The sequence below is a fragment of the Netta rufina genome (assembly GCF_964035555.1).
Source record: "Netta rufina genome assembly, chromosome: 2".
Classification (NCBI taxonomy): Eukaryota; Metazoa; Chordata; class Aves; order Anseriformes; family Anatidae; genus Netta; species Netta rufina.
The window spans coordinates 42,328,034-42,351,795 of NC_140124.1; the positions used below are offsets into that span (position 1 = coordinate 42,328,034).

The 23,762-nt window shown below is 43.0% G+C and overlaps 1 protein-coding gene across 4 annotated transcripts in view; it reads left to right on the plus strand.

The window, feature by feature from the left end:
- Window positions 1-1,249: 1,249 nt before the first annotated feature.
- Window positions 1,250-23,762, plus strand: part of RBMS3 (RNA binding motif single stranded interacting protein 3) — a gene marked incomplete at its 3' end in the record, with an annotated part of 439,432 nt that continues 416,919 nt past the window's right edge. For all 4 annotated transcript variants that reach the window (XM_084281840.1, XM_084281842.1, XM_084281841.1 and 1 more), the window contains exon 1: window positions 1,250-1,746. In XM_084281840.1, coding sequence (XP_084137966.1) covers window positions 1,672-1,746 — 75 coding nt within the window. In that variant the 5' untranslated portion in view covers window positions 1,250-1,671. The remainder of the gene's footprint in view (window positions 1,747-23,762) is intronic.

A 23,762-nucleotide genomic window follows, 5' to 3' on the forward strand; every position in this document is an offset into this window, starting at 1 on the left:
CTATTGATGATTTAAATAAAAACAAAAAGAAGCTGCCACCCCATATTCCCTACCGTGAATTTAGAAATAGGCAAAGCCACTGTAGAAAGGCCCAGGAATCTGATGACGTGTTAAAGGATTTTTATTTTTTTTTTCATAAAAAAAGGAGAAATGCTGGGACTTGTGTACAAGAGGAAACATTTTGTTATTCACACACTTTCTTCTGGTGATTCAGTCATGTTGCACGATGTGTTCTCCCTTTGAGTCCTTCAGGGGGTGGATGTTGGGAGGCCCTGTGCAGACACCGAGCCATGCCATGGGGACGCGTGCAGGTGTGAGGTCCCGCAGGTGGGCAAGGTGCGGATACAATGCCTGGCCCCTCACCTGGCTGAGGTGGGGTGGGGTGGAGTGGGATTTGCTGCTATGGCCTTGGATCGCTTGGTTTTGGGGGCATTGGGACCAGTGTGTAACTTTTGTGGCAACTGTGTAACTGGTGTGGTGGTGTCCGGCCGAAGGCACCCTAAGTCACGCCGGGCGAGTTTCCTCTTTACCCTCTTCCTCCATTTTGTTCCAACTTTAAATAAACCCAGCCTTATATAAGCGCTCGAACAAAGTATGTATTTAATATGTCTGGCCCCGGGTCGTCCCCCAGCCGCTCGGGGAAGCGCTGCACGGAGGAGTTGAGGCGGGCTGGGAGGGGGTCACCCCGCCTTGCCCTGCTCAGCCTCACACCCCCCGCCGCCTCAATACATCCAAAAATCGCCGTCGGAGCATTTTTCACCCGCACCGCTCGGGCTCCCCCCAACTCCCAGCGCAGCCTCTGGGCGCTTCCAGCCCCGCGGGGTACGAGGGGGGGAAAGGGGGCGGCGGGGCTCGGCCGGGCCGGGCCGGGGGCGGCGGCGGCGGCAGCGGGCGGGGGCGCGGGGGCGGCCGCGGGGCCTGCGCCGGCCTCCCGGGGGAGCGGCGCGCCGAGGTCCCTCCCACCGGCGGCGCGGCGCGGAGGGGGTTTGAATGAAAGACAGGACGAGCCCCGAGCACCATGTCACTCCGTGAGGGAGGCAGCGGCAACTAGGCTGGGGAAGGCTCTTCCCTCCCTCCCTTCCCCCCCCCTTTTTTTTTCTTTTTTTTTTTTTTCCTATTTTTTTTTCAATTTTTATTTTTTTTTTTCCTCTTTATTTTTTTTTCCTTTTTTTTTTTTTTTTTTTTTTTTGAAGGGGGGTGGGTGGGGAGCGAGAGGGGAGGGCTCGAGAGCGGGGCGAGGACGAGGTAGAGCGAGCGAGGAGGAGGAGGAGGAGGAGAAGAAGAAGAGCAAGGAAGGAAGCAAGCAAGCAAGCAAGCAGCGGGCTGGAGTTGCGCTGCCTCCCCGGCTCCGCTCGCAGGACGCTCCCCGGCCGGGCAGCGGGCACCGCCGGAGGCACGCTGCTGCCGCTGCCAGCGGGGGGGCAGCCGGGCAGGGGGCTGCCACCCACCTCCTCCCACCCTCGCAGCCAGCCACCCAGCCCTCGATGTGCGCGCCTGTGCGTTTTTGGCTGCGCTGGAAGTAGCGCGCGGTAGACGGCGAGGAAGTCTCGGCAGCCTCCTCCTCCGTCGCCCGCGCTGTCAGGAATAGCGGCGTGAGAGGGAAGAAAAAGGCCCTGGGGCACTACACCCTGCCAACGAGTTCCCTGCACCAGCCAGAAGGACTCCAGCTACATGGGCAAACGCCTGGACCAGCAGCCAATGTACCCCCAGTACACCTACTACTACCCCCACTATCTCCAAACCAAGGTAGGGCGCGGGTCCCGCCGGGCACTCGGCGGGCGATGGGGAGCGAGCGGTGCAAATGGCAGGGGCTGCTGGCTGGGCTTGCTGCCTTTCCCTCGTTTCCTGGGCTTGGGTGTCACGCAGAGCCAAGCTGGTAGGCAGAGAGCAGGCGGGAGAGAGGCAGGAAGGTTAGTGTCCGTGCTTTAATTTTATTTATTCGACCGGATTTGTTTCGAGGGCCGCTGGCGTCGGCCAATTCCTTTTATTGTTCTGGGAGAGCGCTCTGGTGAGCGCTATCGTAACGCCGGGCAGGTAGCGTGTTTATTATGGCACAGGGTGAGGATTGCTCTGGACAGCATCAGGCACGAAACGCTGCTTCGATGGCTCTTGCAGTGATCCCTCCAGTTCACCCGGGGCTTGAAAGCGTTTTGCCCTTAGAAAAGGCATCTGTGGAAACTCAAACTTTTAATCAGCTGAGCGGGAGATGCTGTGAAGGGCTGGGGAGGATGAGGAGCGAACGGGCTGTAAATCTGGCGGAGTTTCTGTCAGTGGGTTGCACTGCTTTTAATATTTCATTACACATTGAGGATGATACGGCTCTACTCTGTTGCATTTCAAAGGTCTAGAAATAGAGGGTAGCTACTTTTGGAGAGTGTACCCAAGCATGGGCTCTTCCTTTTCCTTCTTTCTTTTCTCCATAATTTTTAAAATGCTGGGAGACTGGAAAGCAGGCCTGCATCTTCGTCTTCCTCAGGGGCTGAGCAAAGTCGATGCTACCTGGCCATGAGTTGGTTAATTAAAGCTTTATTTTTCTCGTGCCGTTGTATAATAGTCTGCTCTCTGAAAAGATTTCCTTTGTAACTAAGGGACAGTAACAAAAGAAAACCCTAAAACGAAAGTTTGCAAACCCTGTTAGGACACGGTATAGAAAAAAATAATAAAAAAAAAAAATCCTGCTCTGGAGTGTAACCTCACAGCCATGGATTAACAGTTTCAGTTAATAAAGTAGCATCTTTCTGAGGAAAAGAAATATAGCCAGGGTGCACACGCATGCAGGTACCCCTACGTACACGGACACAGGTTGTGCTTCTGTGGCGAATTTAACACATGGGACGTTTGACGTGTGTGTCTGCGCGTGTGGGGTGCCCTGGGGAGGCTGGCTCGTGCAGACTTTTGGTTTGAAACACGTTGGTCTGGTCGCGGCTCTGAAAGGCTAAGTTATATTTCCCCGTTAATAAAATTACTTTCCCGTTAACGTTTATAGCCAGACTGCTGCATGATATAAATTAACTAATTGTCAAAACTGAGAATCAGGCTGGGGTGAGTTGCGACGACACCAGAACCACTCAATGTGATTATAGCCTTGTAATTCCTAACAGGGTTACCTCTCATTTGTTCGCTGGGCTCTTTCTTTCAGCCTATTGTGCAGGCTTTTTGTATAAAATTTAAGATTTTTTAAATTTTATATTTTGTAGGGATTTTTATTGCTTTTTTTCCTCTTCCTTTCAAGGTCGATCCAAATTGCGTTTTACCTTTGTGACCATTTAGTGTGTATTGTTGCTGTTGCAGCAGCAGCCCGTCACTAGCCCTGACTGCAATATTGCCTATAGCTTTAACTGTTTGGGGGATTGGGGGACGCAGACTGATGCTATTCCTCAAAACCTGGCAAGCCAAGGACATGAAACAATTGATGATGTTTTTTTTGAAAGAACAATAGCCTCGAGTATTGGAGGAGAAATATTGGACATTCCATGCCTTTTACTCACGTAGCTTACATTTTGCCAGTCTCTCTTTTTTCTACTTTTTCCTTTTTTTTTATTTATTTATTTATTTATTTTTAAACTTTATAAATAAGCTTTTTAAGGAAATTAACCTTGCATTTGAGCTTAAAATAGTAACGATATTTTTTTAAAGCATTAGGTTAAAAAAAAAAGCCACGGTAAGGAAAAGCTAAATTAAACGCGCTTTTATAGCTGGTATATAAAATTATCAACCCGGCGAAAAGTCATGTGCGCCTGTCTGCGCACACATGCGCTATTGCTGCAAGGACAGGTAACATTGCAAATCGGTGGTACAGTTTATATGACGTTAATTTTTCTTTTCTCCCTCGCTCCACAGTTAAGTGCATGGATAAAACCTAAATAATAAACACATACACGCATGCATACAGAGACATGCATATGAGTTTTTTCACTTCTATAGACTTTAAGAGTTTAGAGTAGTGCAGACAGGCAGCATCTGGATTTTGTTACCTTAAAGCTAGCCATCAGCTTCTGGGACATTTTAAAGCAGTTAGATCCATTGTGTGTCTAAAGCTAATATTCGGGTAATCAAATAACATTGTGGTGGAGAGCTGTATCTTTTATCATGCCTGTTGGAGCAACTCATGTTAATCAACCCCTGCATGACTCTGACTGTACTGTGAACTTCGTCTTTTTTTTCTAATTTCTCAAAACTGTCCTTTGTACAGAACGTTGTAGGATTCAGCTCTTAGGAAAGAATGTGTTTTTATGTTCATAGACATGCACGCTGAGGGTGGTGGTGGTGGGGGGGGTTGCATTCATTTGTAATTAAGAAAGAAATTCTAGGCTTTCTTATGGCATTTGTCTACAGCTTGTGAAACGCCGAGTGGCAGCATGTTAAATGGGCGAAGTTTTGAAATGGGTGTACCCCACCGCGTCTGGGTGAAGTGCTGCTTTTTGCTTTGCGTGTTTCATGAAGTTGTCTCGGTTGTTCTCAGGGAAGCACTGCCTCACTCTGCATCACGTCCTTCTCTTGGGGGAGCACGAAGCTGCGTAAGAGCTAAGTCTCCAATCTGCGTTCGTATCTTCTAACTTAGCTGGCACGTAGTTAGGCAGAAGTGGTGTAAACGAATAGCTATATGGGTAATAGGATTATAAATAGGAAAAAATGGATTCCATATGTTTGGCTGATTGATTTAAGTTTTTAAAGTGTTTTGTGGCCTTTTGTGCAACGTGAAGCACGCACTCCTATTATTCAATTTACTTGTGCTCCTTAATTATCAGATGCCACCACTGAAGCTAAAACTTTAATTGCAGGTTTAGATAAACCCAATGTCATCCAAAACTGAGAATAATCAGGGGGGAAGGTCAGTCAGTTTTTAAGAGACAATTGCAAGGAATTCAATATGTCTCTTAAGGACAAGCATTGAGTTTGAGGAAAGACGCGACCTTATTTTTCTTGTTTTGGCATGACACTGTCTGACAACTGCAATTTGGAAGTGAAGTGTGTGAACTTCTCTGCTCCCAGGATCTGCCTAGAGTCTCATTCTTGGAGTGCTAGGAGTTTACTTCAAAACAAACATTTTTTTGTTACTCTTGTGAATCAAGGGTAGTCTTGTGCTCTTGAACCTATCTGAACCTATCTGATGAGAAGTTACAGCAGTTTTTTATTTTGCGCTGTTAAATAAATTTCCCTGTCTCCTTGCTGATGGCGTAACTACTCAAGCAACTGGTTTACAGCAGTATATTGTAAATTGTCACGTATAAAATGATAATGAGACGAAATTTCACATTGAGGTCTGCATTTATTTCTTTAGTTTCTTGCTTGCCAAAGCAAATTCTTGTCTCGTTCCCCTTTTGCACAATGGAAAAACAAAACCGAGCACCATTAAATTCCGTTTAATGATTTGAAAAGAAAAAAGATTTAACCTAAACTATCTGAGTATATTTGAAAGAGTTGCTTTAATTTAGTAGATGCTCTGCTTTATCTCTGTTCCCTGCAACTTACGATCAGACCTAGAGATGGGGTAAGTTTGCTCAGTAGCTGTATGCAGAAAAAACCTGAATCGTTCCGGTGGGAAGGAGAAGGTATCACAGTTACCTGCAGACAGGAATTTTGTTTTGTGATCTCTGTACCTGCATTTGGGGTAAAAATAAGCCAGTTTAGCAGCTGTTTCCGTGCAGTTTGCTTTCATGCATTCTCTGGATGTTTCTTATTTGTTAGTCACGGTTTGGGTTTGGTGGTCTGACTCTCAGGGTTTTGACCCTGCTCCCCAGTGAGGAGGCCGAAATACCCCAAGCAGGGAGGCAGCGCTGGCTGTACCCGCAGTGCGCCTTAATCCCTCTGTGCCCGATGCACACGTGAATGCATACAAAAGCCAGAAGTGCAATTTCCCAATGCTTATGTGAGTAAAATCCTGTCTCTCTGGATGTGAGAAACATGTGGACCAGCCCCCAGGCAAGAGGAGCTTAATGAACGTGGCTGTGAAGCGACAGATACTTGCCCCACCTGAGGAAACAACAACGGGGAAACTCAAACAGGTGTACCCAGAAGTGTTTAAACTGCAAAAAGTCTCTCTATGGGTGCGTGTTTGGGTGTGTGCATTTGGATGAAGCCCTTTGTTTTGTTTCGCTTCCTCTTTTCCTTTTTTAGGGCATTCTCTGGCAGGAAGGAATCAGGGACCTCTTTCAGCTGCACGCCACCAGCACGCCTCCCTTCTCGTGCCACCAGCCGCTTTTAGAAAGCGTATTTTTGGAATCAGCGTGGAGCTCTCGCCTCTCTTCACCTTGTACCTACCCACCCCGCGCTCTCTTGTCACTCACGTTTCTGTTTAGCGAGTTTACCGCATTCCCTGCTTTTGGCCATCTGGCCCTGCAGAAGGCCTCGAAGGAAGCGTTCCAGCTACGGAGATGCCTGACAGGGCTTCTCTGGCTGGTGGTGCTCAGACTGTGCCTGGTGCCTGGTGTGAAGCCGGGGTCAGGTGTAAGGAGTAATTCATCAACCACACACTGATTTCAGGCTGCATTTCCAACCATCTGCAGCTTGGACTGCCGCCAGAGCTCAAAAGTCTAGCTGGAGCCCATGTGATAGTGCCAAAAGTGAAGGCAAACACTTGCAAATAGAGAAGTGCATTTCGAGGAATGAAGTTTGTTCGCACTGAGCCCTCGTTAGATTCAGTATGTGGCGGCGTGTTTTAAATGCCTCAGAGAGCTGCCTTAAAGTTGCAAGAAATTTGTTTAAATGGTATTTAAAAACATGTGAACCCGGTTGTAATTTTGGCAGTAACATTAACATCTACCTCTAGTATTTTTGCTGCTTGCTTTAAACAGTAAGGAAGGTAAAAGCAATGGTCCTCTGAAAAACTCAAAAATATATGAACTTGGTCATTTTCCATTACTGTTTGCTGTCTATCCTTATGTGCCTGAATAAATACACGCTTGTTGCTGTAAGGGACACCATGATACATATTGAAACAACGTTGAATTGCTTAGTTGATGTCCCTTTCAAGTGCTGTCTCAATGTAAGTTTGCTAAATTCAAAAAAAAAAAAAGATAAAAGTGGGAAAGGAAAGATCAAATTTTTAGTCTTTTAAACATTCATATTTTACTGTATGCCGTGGGGAATTATTTTGGAAGCATATCTATTAATTCTTTAAGGAAAGATGGAAGTTGCAAGCATTTGGCAGATTAGGCTACCGAGGTGTTACTGTGGCAAATGCTGTGTGTTAATAGTTATAAATTGTAATCGCTGATACAAGGCAACCTTCTGAATTACTGATTTGGTTTTTAACGTATTGTGGGCTTTCAAAGTTATCACGATGGTATGTTTGTACTTTAATGCAAGTATCTTTGTAAAAAATGATCAGAGTGTTAGTTCGTATATTTCCATGAATTAAAAAGTAGATAAGGAAAGACTTGTTCCAAGCAGGATGTCTGAGTTCATTTCAGGTCTTGCTGTAAGTAGCCTGGATAGCGTTCTCTCTGCGTATAATTTCAAGCAGGGTTTTTTAATTATTATTTTTTCTGGTGTGGGGGAAGTGGGTTTGTCACTATCTATACTCTGGGCAGGGACTTTGAGTTCACTTGCAAACAAGCCCGTTCCGGAGTGTCCAGGAAGAGAAGCAGATTTTTTTTTTTTTTTTTAAAAAAAAAAAAGAAGAGTGGGCTGTTTTTATTATTTTGTTTCTTTTTTTTTCTTGAAGAAAAGTCTTTTAATGTTAGAATTTTATGTAGAGAAAAATGGTTGATGTGTCTCCAGAACTTGCTTCCAGTGCTGCATTAAAATTGTGTTTTGTAACAGTCTCATCAGCTACAGCTGTATGTGATTAAATAGTGTAATATCAAAAGCATGTGTGAATAAGAGCTTTTATGATATAGTTGTTCCATACCAAAGACTGCAGATGGGCAGAGAAGGGAGACCGAGAACAGTGATTTACTCAAATATTGTCACAGTGTATGTTGTGAGTGTTTGCATAGTGGTGTTTCGCAATTTCTTTCCCACTCCTGTGGGCAATGCTGAGTGTTGGAAGGAAGTTTAGAAGTAAACATTTTTACATGGAGAGCTACTCTCACTGTGCTGAGTTCAGCCTGAGAGTTGCGTGTACTCATGCAGAATGACATACCAATATTTTATATAGCTGATTAACAATAATATTATTGAATAGAAATTATAGCAACAGGGATCTGTTCTGCTTCCCTTGAAAAATCAATGAAAGAGCTTCAGTTGTCTTCAGTAACACAGAATCAGGCCCACAAAGCACATACTGTTCTCCAGGGCAAAACGAGGACAGATGAACAACATACATTATTATTTTATTTTATTTTTTTTTAAATAAATGAGAATTGTCAAAAACATTCTAAATTGTACAAATGGGTGAGGACATACCTCATCTGATGTTTTAACAGCATTTTGGGCTTTCGGAGGCTACATCTCTTATTTAATGCCTTTTATTCTGATTTATACTTTTACAGCATCTTTTTTTTTTTTTTTTGTCCTGCTTATTCTCCGTCTTTCTGTCTGTGTCTCTCTCTGCCACAGTTGAGATATGATTTATATGTAGTGGAAGTCTAATTGAGTCATATGAGATGTCTTGCGTAGAGCCTGGTGCCTGTAATGAAGATTAGCAATTTCTGTGAGAGAGTAAGCATGGTTAATCCTCAAGAAGTAAAGGACAGAGCAGGGATTTTGCTTTTATTTGTGTAGTTATTAAGATAAAAATACTGTGTAGCTTCCTTGAAACTTGAAACAGTTTTCTCTGTAGGTATTTCCTGACAACACAGGGTTTCTAAATGGAGAAGTGAAGCAAAGGTTACTTGCCATATCTCTAGTCCTAAATTGAAGGCTCCTGTTGGATTCCTTAGCCACACTGTCTTTTTGATTATGTTGGTTTACAGCAAATGCTAATCTCTTCTCCTAGAAGTTTTTATTAGCTGAGAGTATATACATATATATATATATATTTTTTTTTTTTTTTTAGGCCTGACACTGTCAAGTGAGAAAGAGAGATTTTTTTCATACTTTTGGATGGAAGGACCTTTTTTTCCATTTTTTCTTGTCTTGCTTGTTTGTATCTCATTTTCTTGTAACAGTGATGGGAATGAAGTCCCTGCCAATGTATTCTATGTCAAATCAATTTCAGTATTACACATAACAATTTATCTTTTTTCTTTTTTTTTTTTTTTTTAAAAAAAAAAAAAAAAAGGTTTAATTTCTGGTAAATTTATGCAGATTAAATTGTTTGGACAGATTTTCTATAAGGGTTCCTCTGCTAATTGTATTGACTTCATTCAGATGCAAATGAATGAAATAAACCACCTGATCTGTATAGATCATAGCAGAAGCCAGAAGACTCATACGACTGCATGTTGATGATGTAAAGCTCTCTGATATTTTGTTCCTTGTTGGTGTCTCCCTGACACGTTTTTATGGATGGTGCCATGTGGTAGATGGTGATTTATAGGCTGTCATGTAGTGGAAGTGATGTCACTCCTATGCGATTCGAAGCTATCCAAGAAGAGAAGTTGTCGAACAGATTTGTACACACACAGAGCGTATAAATCAAATAGTAGTTTGTTCTTATTTTGTGAGTTTGCATTAACAGATTAAATCCTTGAGCTGTGCTTAACCACTCCGTTTCACCGCAGGGTGCGGGAGAGAAGAGTGGGACAGGCCAACGTGGTGCTGCCTTATTTCACCGGCTGCTCGCCTGGCTCCGGGCCCACTCCCTTCCCCACGCCCTTTCACAGCCCTTCCTCCCCTCGCTATATTTAGAGGCTGGCCAGGCCGAGCTGTTCCAAGTTCAGTCCCGATGCTGATGCTGCATGGGAGCCCGACCTTTCCGCAGTGGCGGCGGGGCCGGCTGGGCTGTGCATCCCGCTTAACTCGCGAGAAATGCTCTGGTTATCTGAAACAAAACACAATGCGATCGAGTTGCCGTCCTGGGTGAGAAGCCGGGAACCTCTGGCTCAGGGTTTCTGGAGGGGAAGAGGTGGATTGAAGATAGGGGAGCAAGAGCAGAGAGGGCGGGCGGCTTCTTTGGATGCAGGGAGCTGGAAAAACCTTGAGGTGGTGCATCGGTGACCTGCCAGGTAGAGGGAGATTAGGGGACTTCAGATGGAGGTGTTTCACAAGAGGAGCAGACAAGGGAGCCTGATGTTCTGCCACATCACGAAAGGGTTTGAAAGCTGGGTATCCATAGTTACAGCAGGAGAGTTAAAACACAGATTTCAGGGACTCACCTGGTGTAATGTCCTCCTTCTCTTTCAAGAAGAAAGTACCTGGCAGTTCTTAAAGCTGGAACGATGTGCCTGCGTGAATTCCCTGGTGCTCGGAGAACTGCCTTTTAAAAGTTTGCTCTATTTTTCCCTCTTGTTCTAATTTTTCCGGCTGTGGAAAAAAAAAAGGCATTGCAATTCTTAGCCATATAAGGGACTTGTTAGTTTCTTTATGTGGTTGGGAATTGTTTCTCCTTTTGGTCTTCAAAGGCTGTTGCTGCCGAGTTTGCTTTAAAGGGAAGGAACTACTTCTTGGTTAGACAAAGGCTCTGGTCCTTATTTCATCTCTCTCGCATCTGTGACCTTTTATTTGGGGACACGCATATAAATAAATTCCGCTCGTTGGTAACGTGCAAGTTGATGGATGCTCTTACGAAGGGAGAAGCATAATGGGAAATGCAGTCTTCATTTCTGTTCTCTCATTTTATAGTGATGAATTTGGTTGGGTGCCAGTTGGTAAGCACATGACCTTTTCCCTACATCTTTTGATTCATGGTGAGGGTGTCAGAGCTGCGTTAGTGATCTCTTGTTTCAGCTTTTAACCAACTATGAAATATTAAAAATGAATTAGGTCACTTGGAGCTCAGCTAATACGTCTGCGATTCAGGACGATGATTTCATATTAATGAAGCATAGCACGCCGCTTAAAATACAAAATTCAGGTTTTTGTCAACACACAAACAGCAGGGACGCATCACTTGTGAGTCAGAATATTTTATCTCGAAAGCCCTGTCTACTTAAGAAACAGCAAACAAGATATTCTGCAAAGACAGTGCTATCGGCAGCATTCGTTTCGTGTTTGTTCCAGAAAATCATATCTGCCTTTAAGCCTAATTAGAGCTAAGTTTTTCAGTGTATTTACTTTAAGATCAAAACTGCCGACAAGACTACTTTTCGTATCGGCTGAGATGTGTCTACACAGCTGTTGACGTTCTGCTTAGCTGATACACACAAACCAATAATCTCCCACGTGTAATTGAACTGTATAATATATACTTGCTTTGTGTGCAAACGACACTTCTGAAATTGTTCAGTGAGAGGGAGACTGGTGACGAGATGAGCTGTGAACAAGACAATGAGTAAGGTAAAGAATAGGACCGGTAGCACTTCCAAGTCTCTGCCTGGTTTCGCATTTGTGAAAACTAGCTTTAATACCACTCTGTACCTGAAAGACATCAGAGAAAAGTCGGAAGCGCTGCAGTCCTTCAGATGTTTGACAAAGCATTCAGGCTGACTTGGTAAGCTGAAAGCTTCACCTAGGCTGTTTTAAGACGGCGTTTGCTGTGTCGAGGTAGGGCTGCGCTAAGTACTGTTAAACAATCCTTTGTGAAAACGAGCATAAAGTAGACATATTGCCGTGGCCTTTAGCAAAGCAGCTGAGAGCTTTCTGCCTGGGAGAGCACTCTCCTTGCAGGATTTTGTGTTGGTGCGCTTAGTATCCCTTTGAGGCTTTTGCCTCCTGAAGAAACACGGGGGTTGATCCAAGTAACCCCAGTAAAAGTGTTCTTTCCAGTGGTGCTTTTGGAGGGGGGTGCCAGCTGGTGGTTCAGGGTGGGCTAATAACGGGTCTGGGCAATGCACGGTGACTCCAGGGTGGCAGCAGGAGTGGTACCTGCTGATCCTACCTGCCTGCTGCTGCCTCATGACTAAGGGTGTGTGGTGTCTTCCTGAGTTTTGGGATTGCTGCTGTAGCTCCTGGCTGCTCAAACACCCCGGAGAAAGCTCCAGGCTGCTGCCCCGTCAGGACGCACTTGTTATCTGTGTGATTTAGCAGCCTCGCTGGCCGGTCCGCTTCTGCTTTATATCTCTGCCATTTTACAAAATCACTGTAATTGTATACAGTTGTCCCTGCACAACGTGTAATTTCCTGTAGTTTGAAAAGCTTTCAGCATAAGATTGTCTAAACTTAATAGCATAAACATTAATTTAGTGCGTTAGATGGGTTATTGGGTGTTTTTAGCATGCATAAGTCTGGCAATAATTGTGCTGGACAGAAGAAATAAGTTTTGTTTCCTTTGCTCTCTGTGCTGCTTTTACTTAAATGGATCCCTGGTGGTGGTAATACTCAGTGTGTAGCAGTCATTTCAATTTTCAGAGAGTTGTATAAACATTAACTAATCTTCACAGCCCGTTCTGAGAGGTGCCTTAAACACCTTATTTGCTCACGTAATGGCTGCATGCAAATAATGGCCTCAACTTCCAGGAGCCTATACCAGATTACCAAGAGTTTTAGGGTAGACCTATTTAGTATCTGATGTCCCCTCTTTTCAGGCAGAATCCGGAGGAGATGAATGCTGTTGCTGTGTTATGAGCAAATATTGTGCGTGAGCGGTGTAATAGTGGAGGCAAAGCTGGGAAAACAGGAAAAACATTTGCAGAAGTGACATGTTAATCTCTGGTTATCCAGAAGTGCTGAGTGCCCACAGCTCCGACAGATGGAGTGCTCAAAACACTTGAAATCAGACCCAATATGACTCCCAGATGGGGCATCGAGCATTACAGAGCACTTTTTCAAAACCACTTACCTGAAGTGAGCGGCCGTGCCAGGCGGGCTGGATCTCCAGCACACCTGCGCCCTCCTGCTAGGTAGGAGGAAAACTGGGGTAGTGCTGAAGGACTTGCTTCCTTGGGGGAGAGGAGAGAAGCTCTCTGCTGTTTCAGCATGGGAAAGGTTGTCTGGCATCCTGCTGGGGTGCCCAGGTGAAGAGGATGTTTGTGGTGTGTGGCCAGTAGCGTGAGGGGCAGACCAGGGCCCAGCCTGCACCACTGCAGAGACTCAAGCCGTGCTTGGCCCAGATTCTTCAAGAAGACATTAAAAAATGTAGCAGACATCTGGACAAGGATGCCAAGGACTGCTTCATCCTGCTGCATAGCGGAGGGAAACTTTCAAATGGTGCCCACGCACAGCCCCAAGACTCTATCCTCGGTGGAGCCTCCTGTCAGACACCGATGGGAAGGATATTGCAAACAGTTGTCACAACTTGTAAGGACTGGTCTGGGTTCCAGTCCTTTAGGATAACTACTGCAATCTACAGCACCCTCTTAATCAGCAAGGGAATGGCAAAGAAGTTATTTACTGATAGGTGTTAGCTAAAGAGTAGTTGATGGATGCAGAGTCATCAGAGCCAACTGGCTTTGGTTTCCTCGTGCCCGGCCTTGTGGGGCTTGCCAGGACTTATTTTAGATTCTCTGTTGTCATTACTCTCCCTCCTCCCTCCCTATTTTGGCTTGTAACGCTGTTGTATGTGCTTCCCTCCCTGGTGTGTTGGAAGTAGTTGTGTATAAAAAAAAAAAAAAAAAAAAAGGTATATATTTATATCTTTTACATATATATGGCATGTTTGACTTAAAGGTATGTTGTGGGTGGGAGAGAAGTGGATGACATTCCTGATGCTGGTAACTTCTTGTGTCCCAAGGGCTTTGTTTGTCAATAATTATGTGAAAATGCTATAAACAAGGGTGGATTATTGGTGTTTTTAAAGCAGAACAAGGAGCTGTGCCAATGGCCACAAAGATGTAGATTGTGATTTTACAATCTGTGTGGAGGGATGAAGTATGACTGCCATGCTCCAACAACAGCCTGTGAAGTAGACTGTATTTACGCTTCATCTCTCCTGTTCTTCAGTAAGGGAATAAATTATTAGTTGTTCGTTACTTCTTAATCTTTGGTGGGTGACTTCCTTTCTGTGCCAGTCAGCTATTCTGGGGTAGAGAGATGTGAATTTTATTTCCTTCCCCCTCCCTCCCATTCTCATTTGCTCTCAGAAGAGATTGTCAGGTAAGTTTGTGCCTTCTTTTTAACCAGTCTCAGTGGTAAAGAGGCAATCTGATGCTTAGGTGACAAGGACAGACCTTGAAGAGGCTGAGGTATGAGGTGTGAGTATTGTTAGTGTGAAGTGAGTGGAAGGAAAGCCAGCAGTAGTAGTGATTTTCTTCTGTGATCCTTCTTTTTTTCTTTTTTTTGTTTCCAAATTTGCCTCTTCACTGTTTCCTTTGTTTTATGGATTTTTTTTCCTGTTTTGTTTTCTCATCCTTCTGGAGGTCCCTTATGGTTTTCCTTTTGCCCTTCAGCGAGTGCTTGTGTGTATGTCATGGTGCTTGTCCTGCCGTTTGACCATCACATGTTTTTTATAGAACAGATATTTCGGTGGTGTTTCCTAAGCCAGTCGTGCTCTTCCCCTCTTTATTTTTTGATGGTGTTTTATTGTTTGCAGGCTACCTCCGACTGTGCAGTTGTACTGAGCTGAGCTGCATACAAAACCAGGGGAAGAGCTAGTCTTTGCCTGCAGGAGTTTATGAGCAATGTAAATAAGCCGGGCTCACAAAGGCGAGTAGGAGCAGAAGCAGAGGGAAGTGAAGAGCCTGGTAGGAGGCTGTGGTGCGGAGCAAAGCCAGGACCAAGTGTTAGGTGGTCACCAGTGTTTAGGGTTTACCTGCCTGCTGTATGCTACTCCATCACCTTGGGAATGAGTCACTCTGCCTTCCCAGTTCATACTCTGCTACTTCTTTCATTTTCTTTCCTAATGCTCAGGGTTGCGATCACACACCTTTAGTTCAAAACTACCTTTATGCCGCTTCCTCGGGGCTTTGATCCTTCCATCGCTGCTGTTTGGTGGCCAGCCTGCCATGCTCTGCTGTCTGGCAGATTTCAGGTGTTGGCAGCAGGGTGAGGGAAACAGCAGCGCGGTTCTCTGGAGGTCCCGGTGTCGGTATGCTAGCATTTCAAAAATACAGCCTGCACCGCTCTTGCTGGCTGGCTTCACAGGGGACAAAATGGAGCTGGACAGAAGAGCAAAGCGGCTGAGGTCAGTGAGACAGCAAGCCTGTTCCCAACGGCCGAGAGCTCTGGAAATATCGTGATGTACGATGGCTGGGGGCTCGCGTTCGGTCAGGCTCACAGCAGCTGTTTTCTCATGCTCACCTCCTGTTTCCCTGGAGCTGCGGCGTTGCAGGGGAGCTGCATCTCCCACCGCTCTTTGGTGCTTTTAAAAAGTAAATACTGGGGGGGAAAGGGTTTACACTTCAGCAAATTGGCTGCTGATAAATGTTAGCCTGAAATTTCAAAGGGATGGTGCTCCGTACAGTGCATGGGGCCTCCGAGTCAGAAGTGCTGGTCACCTGCAGCTCCTATTAGTTTCAAGTAGAACTGCATGTACTTCGCAGTTTTAAAGACCAGGAGCTCCTTAGGGCTTAAATGTTACTTTTTTTTTTTTTTTTTTTTTTTTTTTTATAGCAGTTACAAGCTGACAGGGAAATCTTCTCTCACTTTTACTGTATTTTTCTTAGGGGAAACAGCACTGAGATAATGTATTTTCAAAAGCAAATACCTCCATCTTCTACAGGTAACGCTTTGTACTGTTACCAGGATAATGTTAGTGATTTAATTATCTTTATTGTTTGTCTTTGGCAACTTAGTTAAAATAACAGGGATGGACATCGTTTCTTCCCATACAGCTTTTTTACTTCTAAAAATCTTGTAGTATTTGGGATGCTAGGGCTGCCAGAAAATACATGATTATTTCCTTAGATGAGGGAAGATGTGACAGAAGCTTCTCTAGTAGTTAAGTGGGATTTATTTTTGAAACATGCATTTTTAAAAATACTTCTTTGGTCTGGTACCAATTCTCACAGTTTGAGTGGCAGGAATTTAGTATTTTTAGGGGTGTATTAGTTTAAAAGGATCTAAATTTTCAATATTTGTTCATAGGTGTGCCCTTTTTTATCTCTCTTGAGATGCCTTTCTAGATTAAAAGGAGAAATTTGTAAATCTAACCCAGATATATCTAAAAGGTTCAAAAGTCAAAGCCTTCTGCATTCTTTTGTTTGTCTCTATTTTCTAAAAAGCTTGTGATGTATCTGCCAGCCTCACCAGGGCTCCCAATGCACACATCTTAGACTGCTGGTTTTGCCTATGCAGGAAGAAATGAGCAGGGTGCTGTCAAATAGCTGATGCCCACTCATTTTTTCTACACATCCTTTTGCTTCCCCTGCCATTCAGATAGGGCTGGGAAATTGAAGAGAAAGCAGTGAGCACTGTTTCAGCTCTTCTCCATTTCTAATGGCCACGGGAGGTGCAATTTCTACCTCTCTGGAGTTATTTCCAGACCTCTAGTCATGGCACCGTGGTTGGTGGAATAGGAAGTGTTTGCAGAGACAGAAAGGCAGGAGGTGTCTTGCCTTGGCTGGAAAGCCTCAGAGAGGGCAGCCTGGAAATGCAAGAGGGTGCTCTATCCCAGGAGCCTGGAGGAGCATCCCCTTGTACCTAGCATCGCTCTGATGTTTTGTAGCTCTTCACCCAGCCACCCAATTGTCCCGTGTTTAATATGATGGATCAGGCTTTCCCTTTTTCCCTCTTTAAGCCTTTAGCTGTATCTCAGTGTGAACATCCTTTGCAGAGGAAGCAAAGGGAATCAGGTCTTCTGAACAGCTGGTGAGTAAGTGCACTAGTGCTTCTTTATTCTGTAGGCTACAGTTCTTGAGGTAGAGGCTGAGTTATTTGTAGTTTACATTCAACTGATGATCTTTCGCTATTTTTAATTAGACGTGCTTTGAAATCCTGAGTTTTTGTTTTGCTGCTGAGTGCTGCTCTATCTCTTGCTTGCTTACAACATTAATGATGGGGAATATCCAAAGCAGATGTCTTTCCTTTTGGGGAGGAAAAAACAGTGCCTGATTTGTTTAGGTGTATTACTGTTACTTTTCACTGTTGGTAGTAGAAGTGATTTATTGGGCCAAACAGTGCCCTAATGTGGGGAGACTGATAACTGGGAGGGTGCACTTGCTCCCTTTGGGCCCTGTCCTGGCGTGCTCGTGGCAGGACCGGTACCCTGTGAGTAGCTGCTGCAGCGCTGCATACGCAACGAGGAATTATTCAGCAGGAAGAGGGCTGGCAGAATTTGGCCTTTAGGAAAGAAATTTCATTTTGTGAGTGTATTACAAACAATAGAGAGTTAAGAGATGAAAAACTGCCGCTACATAGAAAAATAATACTGTTTCAATTTAAGCCTTGGTTTAGTAAGCTTTCCTGGAAAGAAACTTGTTCCTGAGGGCATTTTATCTATTTTTCTCTCTCTCAGGGTTTTATACTGCTGCCCATCACTGCTGTATCTGAATGCTTTCTGTATAAAGATTGATAGCAACTTTGAAGTCCCCCGTGAACTCTGCAGGCTGTACCACATCTTTCTCTATGGAGTGAAAAAATCTTTTGGGTGCTAGTTTTATTTAATTTTGCGTTATGCTTGTAAAATAGTCTTTTAAATTATTGTTTCGGGGGACATTATTAAAAGTCTGTCATTCCATGATTTTACTGAGGTTCATGGCACGAGAAACACCATTGTTACAGTTCGAATACATCACCGACTTCTTAAAATGTGTTTTCCTAAATGTCACATCAAGCAGATAAAGGACAAGCTATCAAACATCTGATGTTACAGAGGTTTTCTTTTTTGTTCAGTGTTATCTAGATTGTTTGAAAAGCGTTCAAATTGTATTTACATTTTTACAGGTGATGGATACCAGTTCTGTATCAGCTCATGAGAACTGTTAGATGCAGTATTTTATCTTTTAAAATGATTCAAGTAAATGTTTAAATTAGTAGATAGGAATAAATTCTTAAAAGTAGCACGATTACAGTGAGGAGATTTACTAACTGGTTTGGATATTCAATTCTGAACCATTTCAGTATTAATCTTGTGTGGCTAATCTATCTATCCAGCTATGTAATCTGCCTGTTTAAATAAAGTACTTAGCTTTTCCCAAATAATTTCAAAGAGAAATAAAAATAACATTATTGTTTTCTCTTTCTTTCCAGTCTGTCAGAGAAATACCTTGATTAGTTTATACTTAGTTTATATGCGTAGGTGTCTCTCTTGGATGTGAGCAGTAAGAAATTTTTGAAGAAACTCAAGTTGTAGCATTGACTCCTGGGGTTATTTTGGAAGATAAACAGTCCTGTAGTCCTCTATTTACTGTTGGTTTTTCAATCTCATGTGGCTGTGAGCTCCAGGTGTAAGCATTTCCTGCTGCCAATGCTTAGAGTGCATCCCAGTAGTGTCCCAGTGAATATAGATTTTGCTGGGAACTTGACCAGTGCTGGTGATATCCAGAGAGAATTCTAGGTAAACCACTGAATAATTAAGGCAAGGATTTGAACTAGTTTGTGCATTTAGTGGGCAATTTGTGGAGAAGAAGGAATTTTGCTAGATTTCTGTAGAAAAGGGGAGAGTAGGGAAGATAATCTTACAGTGAGGTTTTTATTTATTTATTTCCTTGATGGACTGCCAATATATTTCTAGAAGGGATGCAGTGTAAGAAGAAACCTCAAGAAGTCATCCAGACCATCCTCCTTCCCTCCGAGGTGAAATCAAGTGTATTTACAGTATCTCTACCAGACACTTCCCAGCCAGTGGTTTATGTGTCCTGATGAGAGACAAAGAGTTCCTACCTCATGGAGAGAGGCATGGCTGAGGAAGCTACAGAAGCCTTCGCCCTCCAAAGAGGTTCTGCTACTTCTTCAGGTATCTTATCCAGTTTGTGTGTGGAAAGAGAGAGGAGACAATATTTTCTTTAGTTCTTTTTTTTTTTTTTTTTTTATTTTAATAATATATTTCAAGGAGTACCTGTTGCCCTTACCCCATAAAGACACTTTGTTCTGAACAGAATATATGGAGGCGAAGGAGCACAGTCAGTGTAGTGGTGACAGCTCCATCTGAAATGTCTTTACCTATTCTTTTTTTACAATATCCTTTTTTTTTTCCATCCTACAGCTGCTGTTTTAACTTCACATAATCTTCAAAGGTGTTAAACATGTATTATCACATGTTTAAGTCAGTTTCTACCAGCAGGTTCAAGAAGTCAAGTCATATGTTCTTGTTTCAAGAACTAGCTGTGTAGTCGTACCTTACTTTTTACAGTTTAGTACCCATTACGATTGGTGGGTGCTACTGGGTACATGATATTTTTGGAATTCAGGCCATTGAAGTATACCTCAGTTATAAATAACCGCGAGCTAATTAGGTTTTAAAATGATAACGATTTGCAAACGACTCCTTCTTGTCTCTCACTAGTAGAGATACTGGGTCAACTTAGATGAATTCCTCCCTGGCTTGAATTGTCTGCCCGCGTCTCCGTACCTTCCCTTTGCAAGTTTCTTTTTTGAGGACTGTGAGTCAGCAGGGTTTTCAAGTGGATGAGTCACAGTCCGACTGGCTGAATGACAGTTACCAAGTGGGTGGGTGAAGCAAGGACTTTATTCTGGGAAGGAGTAAATACAGACGGAGGCCAAGACTAGAGGTGAAGGAGGCCATGGGATGAAAGGCATTAACTGATAGGAAGCAGTGAGCCGGCGTTGGACTCTGGCTGCTCTTTGTGGTTGACTGCAGTGAACTTCCTTGCGGCTCTGTCTTATGCACCCGTGGACAGGGAACAGAGGAACGTTGGCTTTGCTGGGAGCCAGCATCCCATCAAGTCGTTAGATTTCTGACCAAAAGAGAAATCAGGCTAGTTTTGTTCAGTTAGGGTGTAAGCCATGAACATCTCTCTGCTGGTGACAGGCAGCACGTATAAAGGGTTCCTGTGCAGAACAGATTAGTGTGCCGACCTCTGAAATCGGAAACAACAGTGGCATATTGTACTGTCTGATGAATATTCTTGTATGGCTTAGAAACAAGAAAAACAAACAAACACATTAAAAACATTCCGTTCTGGGTAACCCCATTTACTGGTCAGTAGAAACCAGAGCGCTGCTCCGAAGCATCCCTTTGTGTGTTTCTGAAGTGTTCCTTCAACTCCTCAAGTTGTAAGGGAATTTGAAATGAGATTTCCCTTGAGGCGTGAGGATTTTTTATTACACAGTATTTTGTAGTTCACCAGGAAACTAGAAAATATGACTGTCTATCACTGCCACCAGTGCTAATGCTGACCACATACCCCTGTATATTAACAGGTAGCGACAAAATCAGAATTCTTGGGATGCACCTAACATTTTTCCCCATGATGGAATGTGTACTCAGAGTGGAAGAGCTTTTGTTCAGAGACCTTTGGAAGGGATTGAAGAACAGTGGCTTAACAGTAAAGCTGCTCACAACCCTGGCTTTCTTTCCCTTCTTCCTGGTACAGTCAGATAGCCCAGTGGAGAGACTGAAGTAAACACGTTAACTGATAGTATCCTGGAGTGTTCAGAAACTAAAGGAGGAAGCTGTGGTCACCAGATTCCAGCTGTCCTGTTTCCTCTCGCAAATGAAAAGGCTTTTATCGGGATAGTGAATATAAATATTTTTCAGTGCAAGCTCAACTCATTCTAAAACTATGTTGGTTACAATGTTTGTGTTTTCTTGACATCTCTGTGATTTTGTATCTAGAAAATGTGAGACACTAAACTGAAGGCTGAAAGGCAATCTGATGTGCCCTCTATAAGAAATATAGAAAGTAAGTTATCCTGCCTGGTAGAACAACGAAATAGCCAGTGGCTGAAACTTGGAGCCGGTAATATTCAAGTTGCAACATGGTGCATGTTTTGGAAAGTAATTGTAATTTACCGCTGGAACAGATTGCTGAGGGATGCAGTAGGCTCCCGTATCACTTGGAGTTTTTAAATTGTGTAAAGACACATTGGGTGTCTTTCTCATTTAGCCTCAACTTACTGCATTCAATCTAGGAGTTACCGTGTGATATTCAATGGCTTCTGTTATGCAGAAGGTCAAACTGCATCATCATAATATCCTGACTGGCCTTAAAATGAGGGTCTGTGAGCTGCGGCTGCTTGCATTGTTTGAGTAACAAATTCAATTGCTGGTGGTAATGGAGGACATGCAGAGCCAAATCCCAAATTGAATCTAAGTGATGGGGAGAGTAGATTTTGTGTGTGTGAGAGAGAGACAGACAGATACCTGGCATCCTAGCTTCTGTGTTACATCACCTTTGATTTCCTTGGAGTCATGATCACTTTACCTATACCATGCCTCTTGCTTGGCCCACTGCATCTCAAGGGTTCCCAATGGCACTAATCACAGGCTGAACAGGTAAAAGGAGGGAGGATTCAAGACGGATTAACTAAGAGAACAATATGTTGGGAAGCATGACTTTAAGTGCCCTCGACTTTGGGGCCTTATAGCTTTTCTGACTCTTTGGCATATAAATTGCATCAATTTAGAGCCCCTCATACATCAATAGATTGGGTAGAACAAGTTCTAAGGGAATCTGAGCAAGCATAAGTGGGTATAAATTACATTACCTTACAGATTGCTTCTGAATTTGGCCCAGATTCTTTCCTTTATTTTCATTATGTCAACTTCGTGCATTGGCATTATGGTCTTTTCAACAACTGGCCTGACAGCTAATGAGTTCTTTCTACCGACAGTAAATCAGCCAAGTCAGAAAATGCTGCTCAGTGTAAATACTTCTCTTTATGTTCAGAGTATTTCGAATCTCATTAAATTTAGAACAGTGTGTTAGTAGAAATGTGTATAGAGAAGTACTGTAAAAAGCGGTAATTATTCATAAGCCACCTGGATTCTTCTTTTCTCCCCAGCTAACAATGTTCTGAGTCTTGGGGAGAATTAGGCGGGGGCTAGACAATGTGGTAATGCTGAAATATAAACTGTTGTGTTGAAAACAATTAAGTCCAAATGGTTTTAGGAAGTTTTTCAATTTATGCTTTTTGTACTCCCCAAAATTCCTGCAACAAGTATGGTTGAAAGAAAAAATTAAGAAATAAACTGGTAACAGTTCCATTCTTGGAGAGCTCAAAGAAAGGAAACTTAAACTGTAGTTCATTAGGAAACAGAATAGAGTTTTCCTTTTAGCATTGAATAGAAGAAAAATTGTATTTGTATGTTAATTAAGTTACAGTAGAACTTGCTTTAGGAATAAATTACGTATGTGCTATGTAACTTACTTTATCTCTGTGTTCAAAGTATATTGCTAAAATGCTAAATCCTACCCCAGATTGCAAGGTTGATAAATATTTCTGTGCTACCTCATTATTTTTTAGAGAATTTTTCTGGTGTTGGCACTTCAGCGTTTAAGAAGTCCCGGGGTGAGCAGAGTGAGGAATTCCTGAATGATTTCTCCTGCCTCTTACCCTGCTGTATGAACTGAAGCAAAAGTCACTATTTGGTGTTTTCCTTTTCTGGTCTGAGATCAGTAAGAAGCCAGTAGAATCTCATGAAAAATGTTCAAATTTGCAGTTGATGTCTTTTTTTTTAATATTCTCAGGTGGTGGGAGCTATATAAATGCAAACTACCCATATTATTTCCTATCATATAAGATTTTCTATCATGCTTCTCCTCTAGAATCCCTGTGTTGTCTTGAATGATGAAATTGCAAATGTTCCATAAATGTCAGTGCAATTTATTATCATCTTTCATTCAGAGCATTACAAAATGATTTGCAGATGCAGGTGTTGCTAATGATTTTCAGCCACCCTCCTTAAAGATTGGTGAACGTAATTGTCCCTGTTTCTATAACAAGGATGAAACTCGTTACCTAAAATGAAAAGACCAGTTTTAAAGGTGAGTCTGGGTTGCCACTACATCATCTTGTGGTTCTTTTCATACTTTCTTGTACTTTTTCAGTTATTTTTGCCTAGTGGAATCCATTAACTGCAAAGGAGCTGGAAAACTGTTCTATGTACAGAAGGATGCTTTAGATGAAAAGGAAGGGATAACACAGAAAAATGTGCTCTTGGCAGGCCTAAAAAAGTATGTTGTAGTATTTAAATATGGGCATTGTGGTTCTTTGTCATCTAAACACTCTTAAACCTGTGTTTACTCTTAAGTCTACTTACAGCAAAGTCTATAGTATTTTATGGGTTACCTTGATTCTCAAAAGGCTTTAGTTAATAGACATCATATATGACCCATTGTGGACAGTTTGAAGGGGGTGTGTGTGGGGAAAAAAATTGGCATGTCTCAGGTACTCCTTTGCCAAGCTTCCTGGTGAGGAATTCTTGAAGAAATCAAAGCCATAAATGGAAGCACGCTGGAGGCAGTAAATGCTTGAAAATATATGTCTATAGGTGTGATCACTCTTTGGTGAGGACATTGGGTCAAGAATCCTAGTAACGGGAAGGGATCAATCAGTAGAAAAAAGGACAAGATTCCTTCTCTCTGCAGGCCTGAGCAGGTGTAGTTGGTCTTCATAGCACAGAGATGCACAAATTTAAGTGAATCCTCTTGGGTGGTACTGTGTTTGTAAAAAAAAAAAAAAAAAAAAAAAAAAAAAAAAAAAAAAAAAATTGCAGCCGTGTGCCAATGGAGTAAGTCAAGTGGGATGCCTAATGTGACCAATGACAAATGGATTTTAGTGCAGATGTGGCTGTGAGATGTTGTTGTTGTTTTTTTAAAGCAAAGCTGTATGTATTTTACTCTTGGCAGCTCTCTGAAGGTTTCCCAGTTCACTTTTTATTTGATTTTGATTAAAATCGATGTTTCTGCCAGCCGTAGTGATCCTGTGAGTGAGATATCCAAGTTTGATTCCTGGATTTGATCTTCTACTGGGTTGTGCAGTGCAGGGGGTCTGTGCTT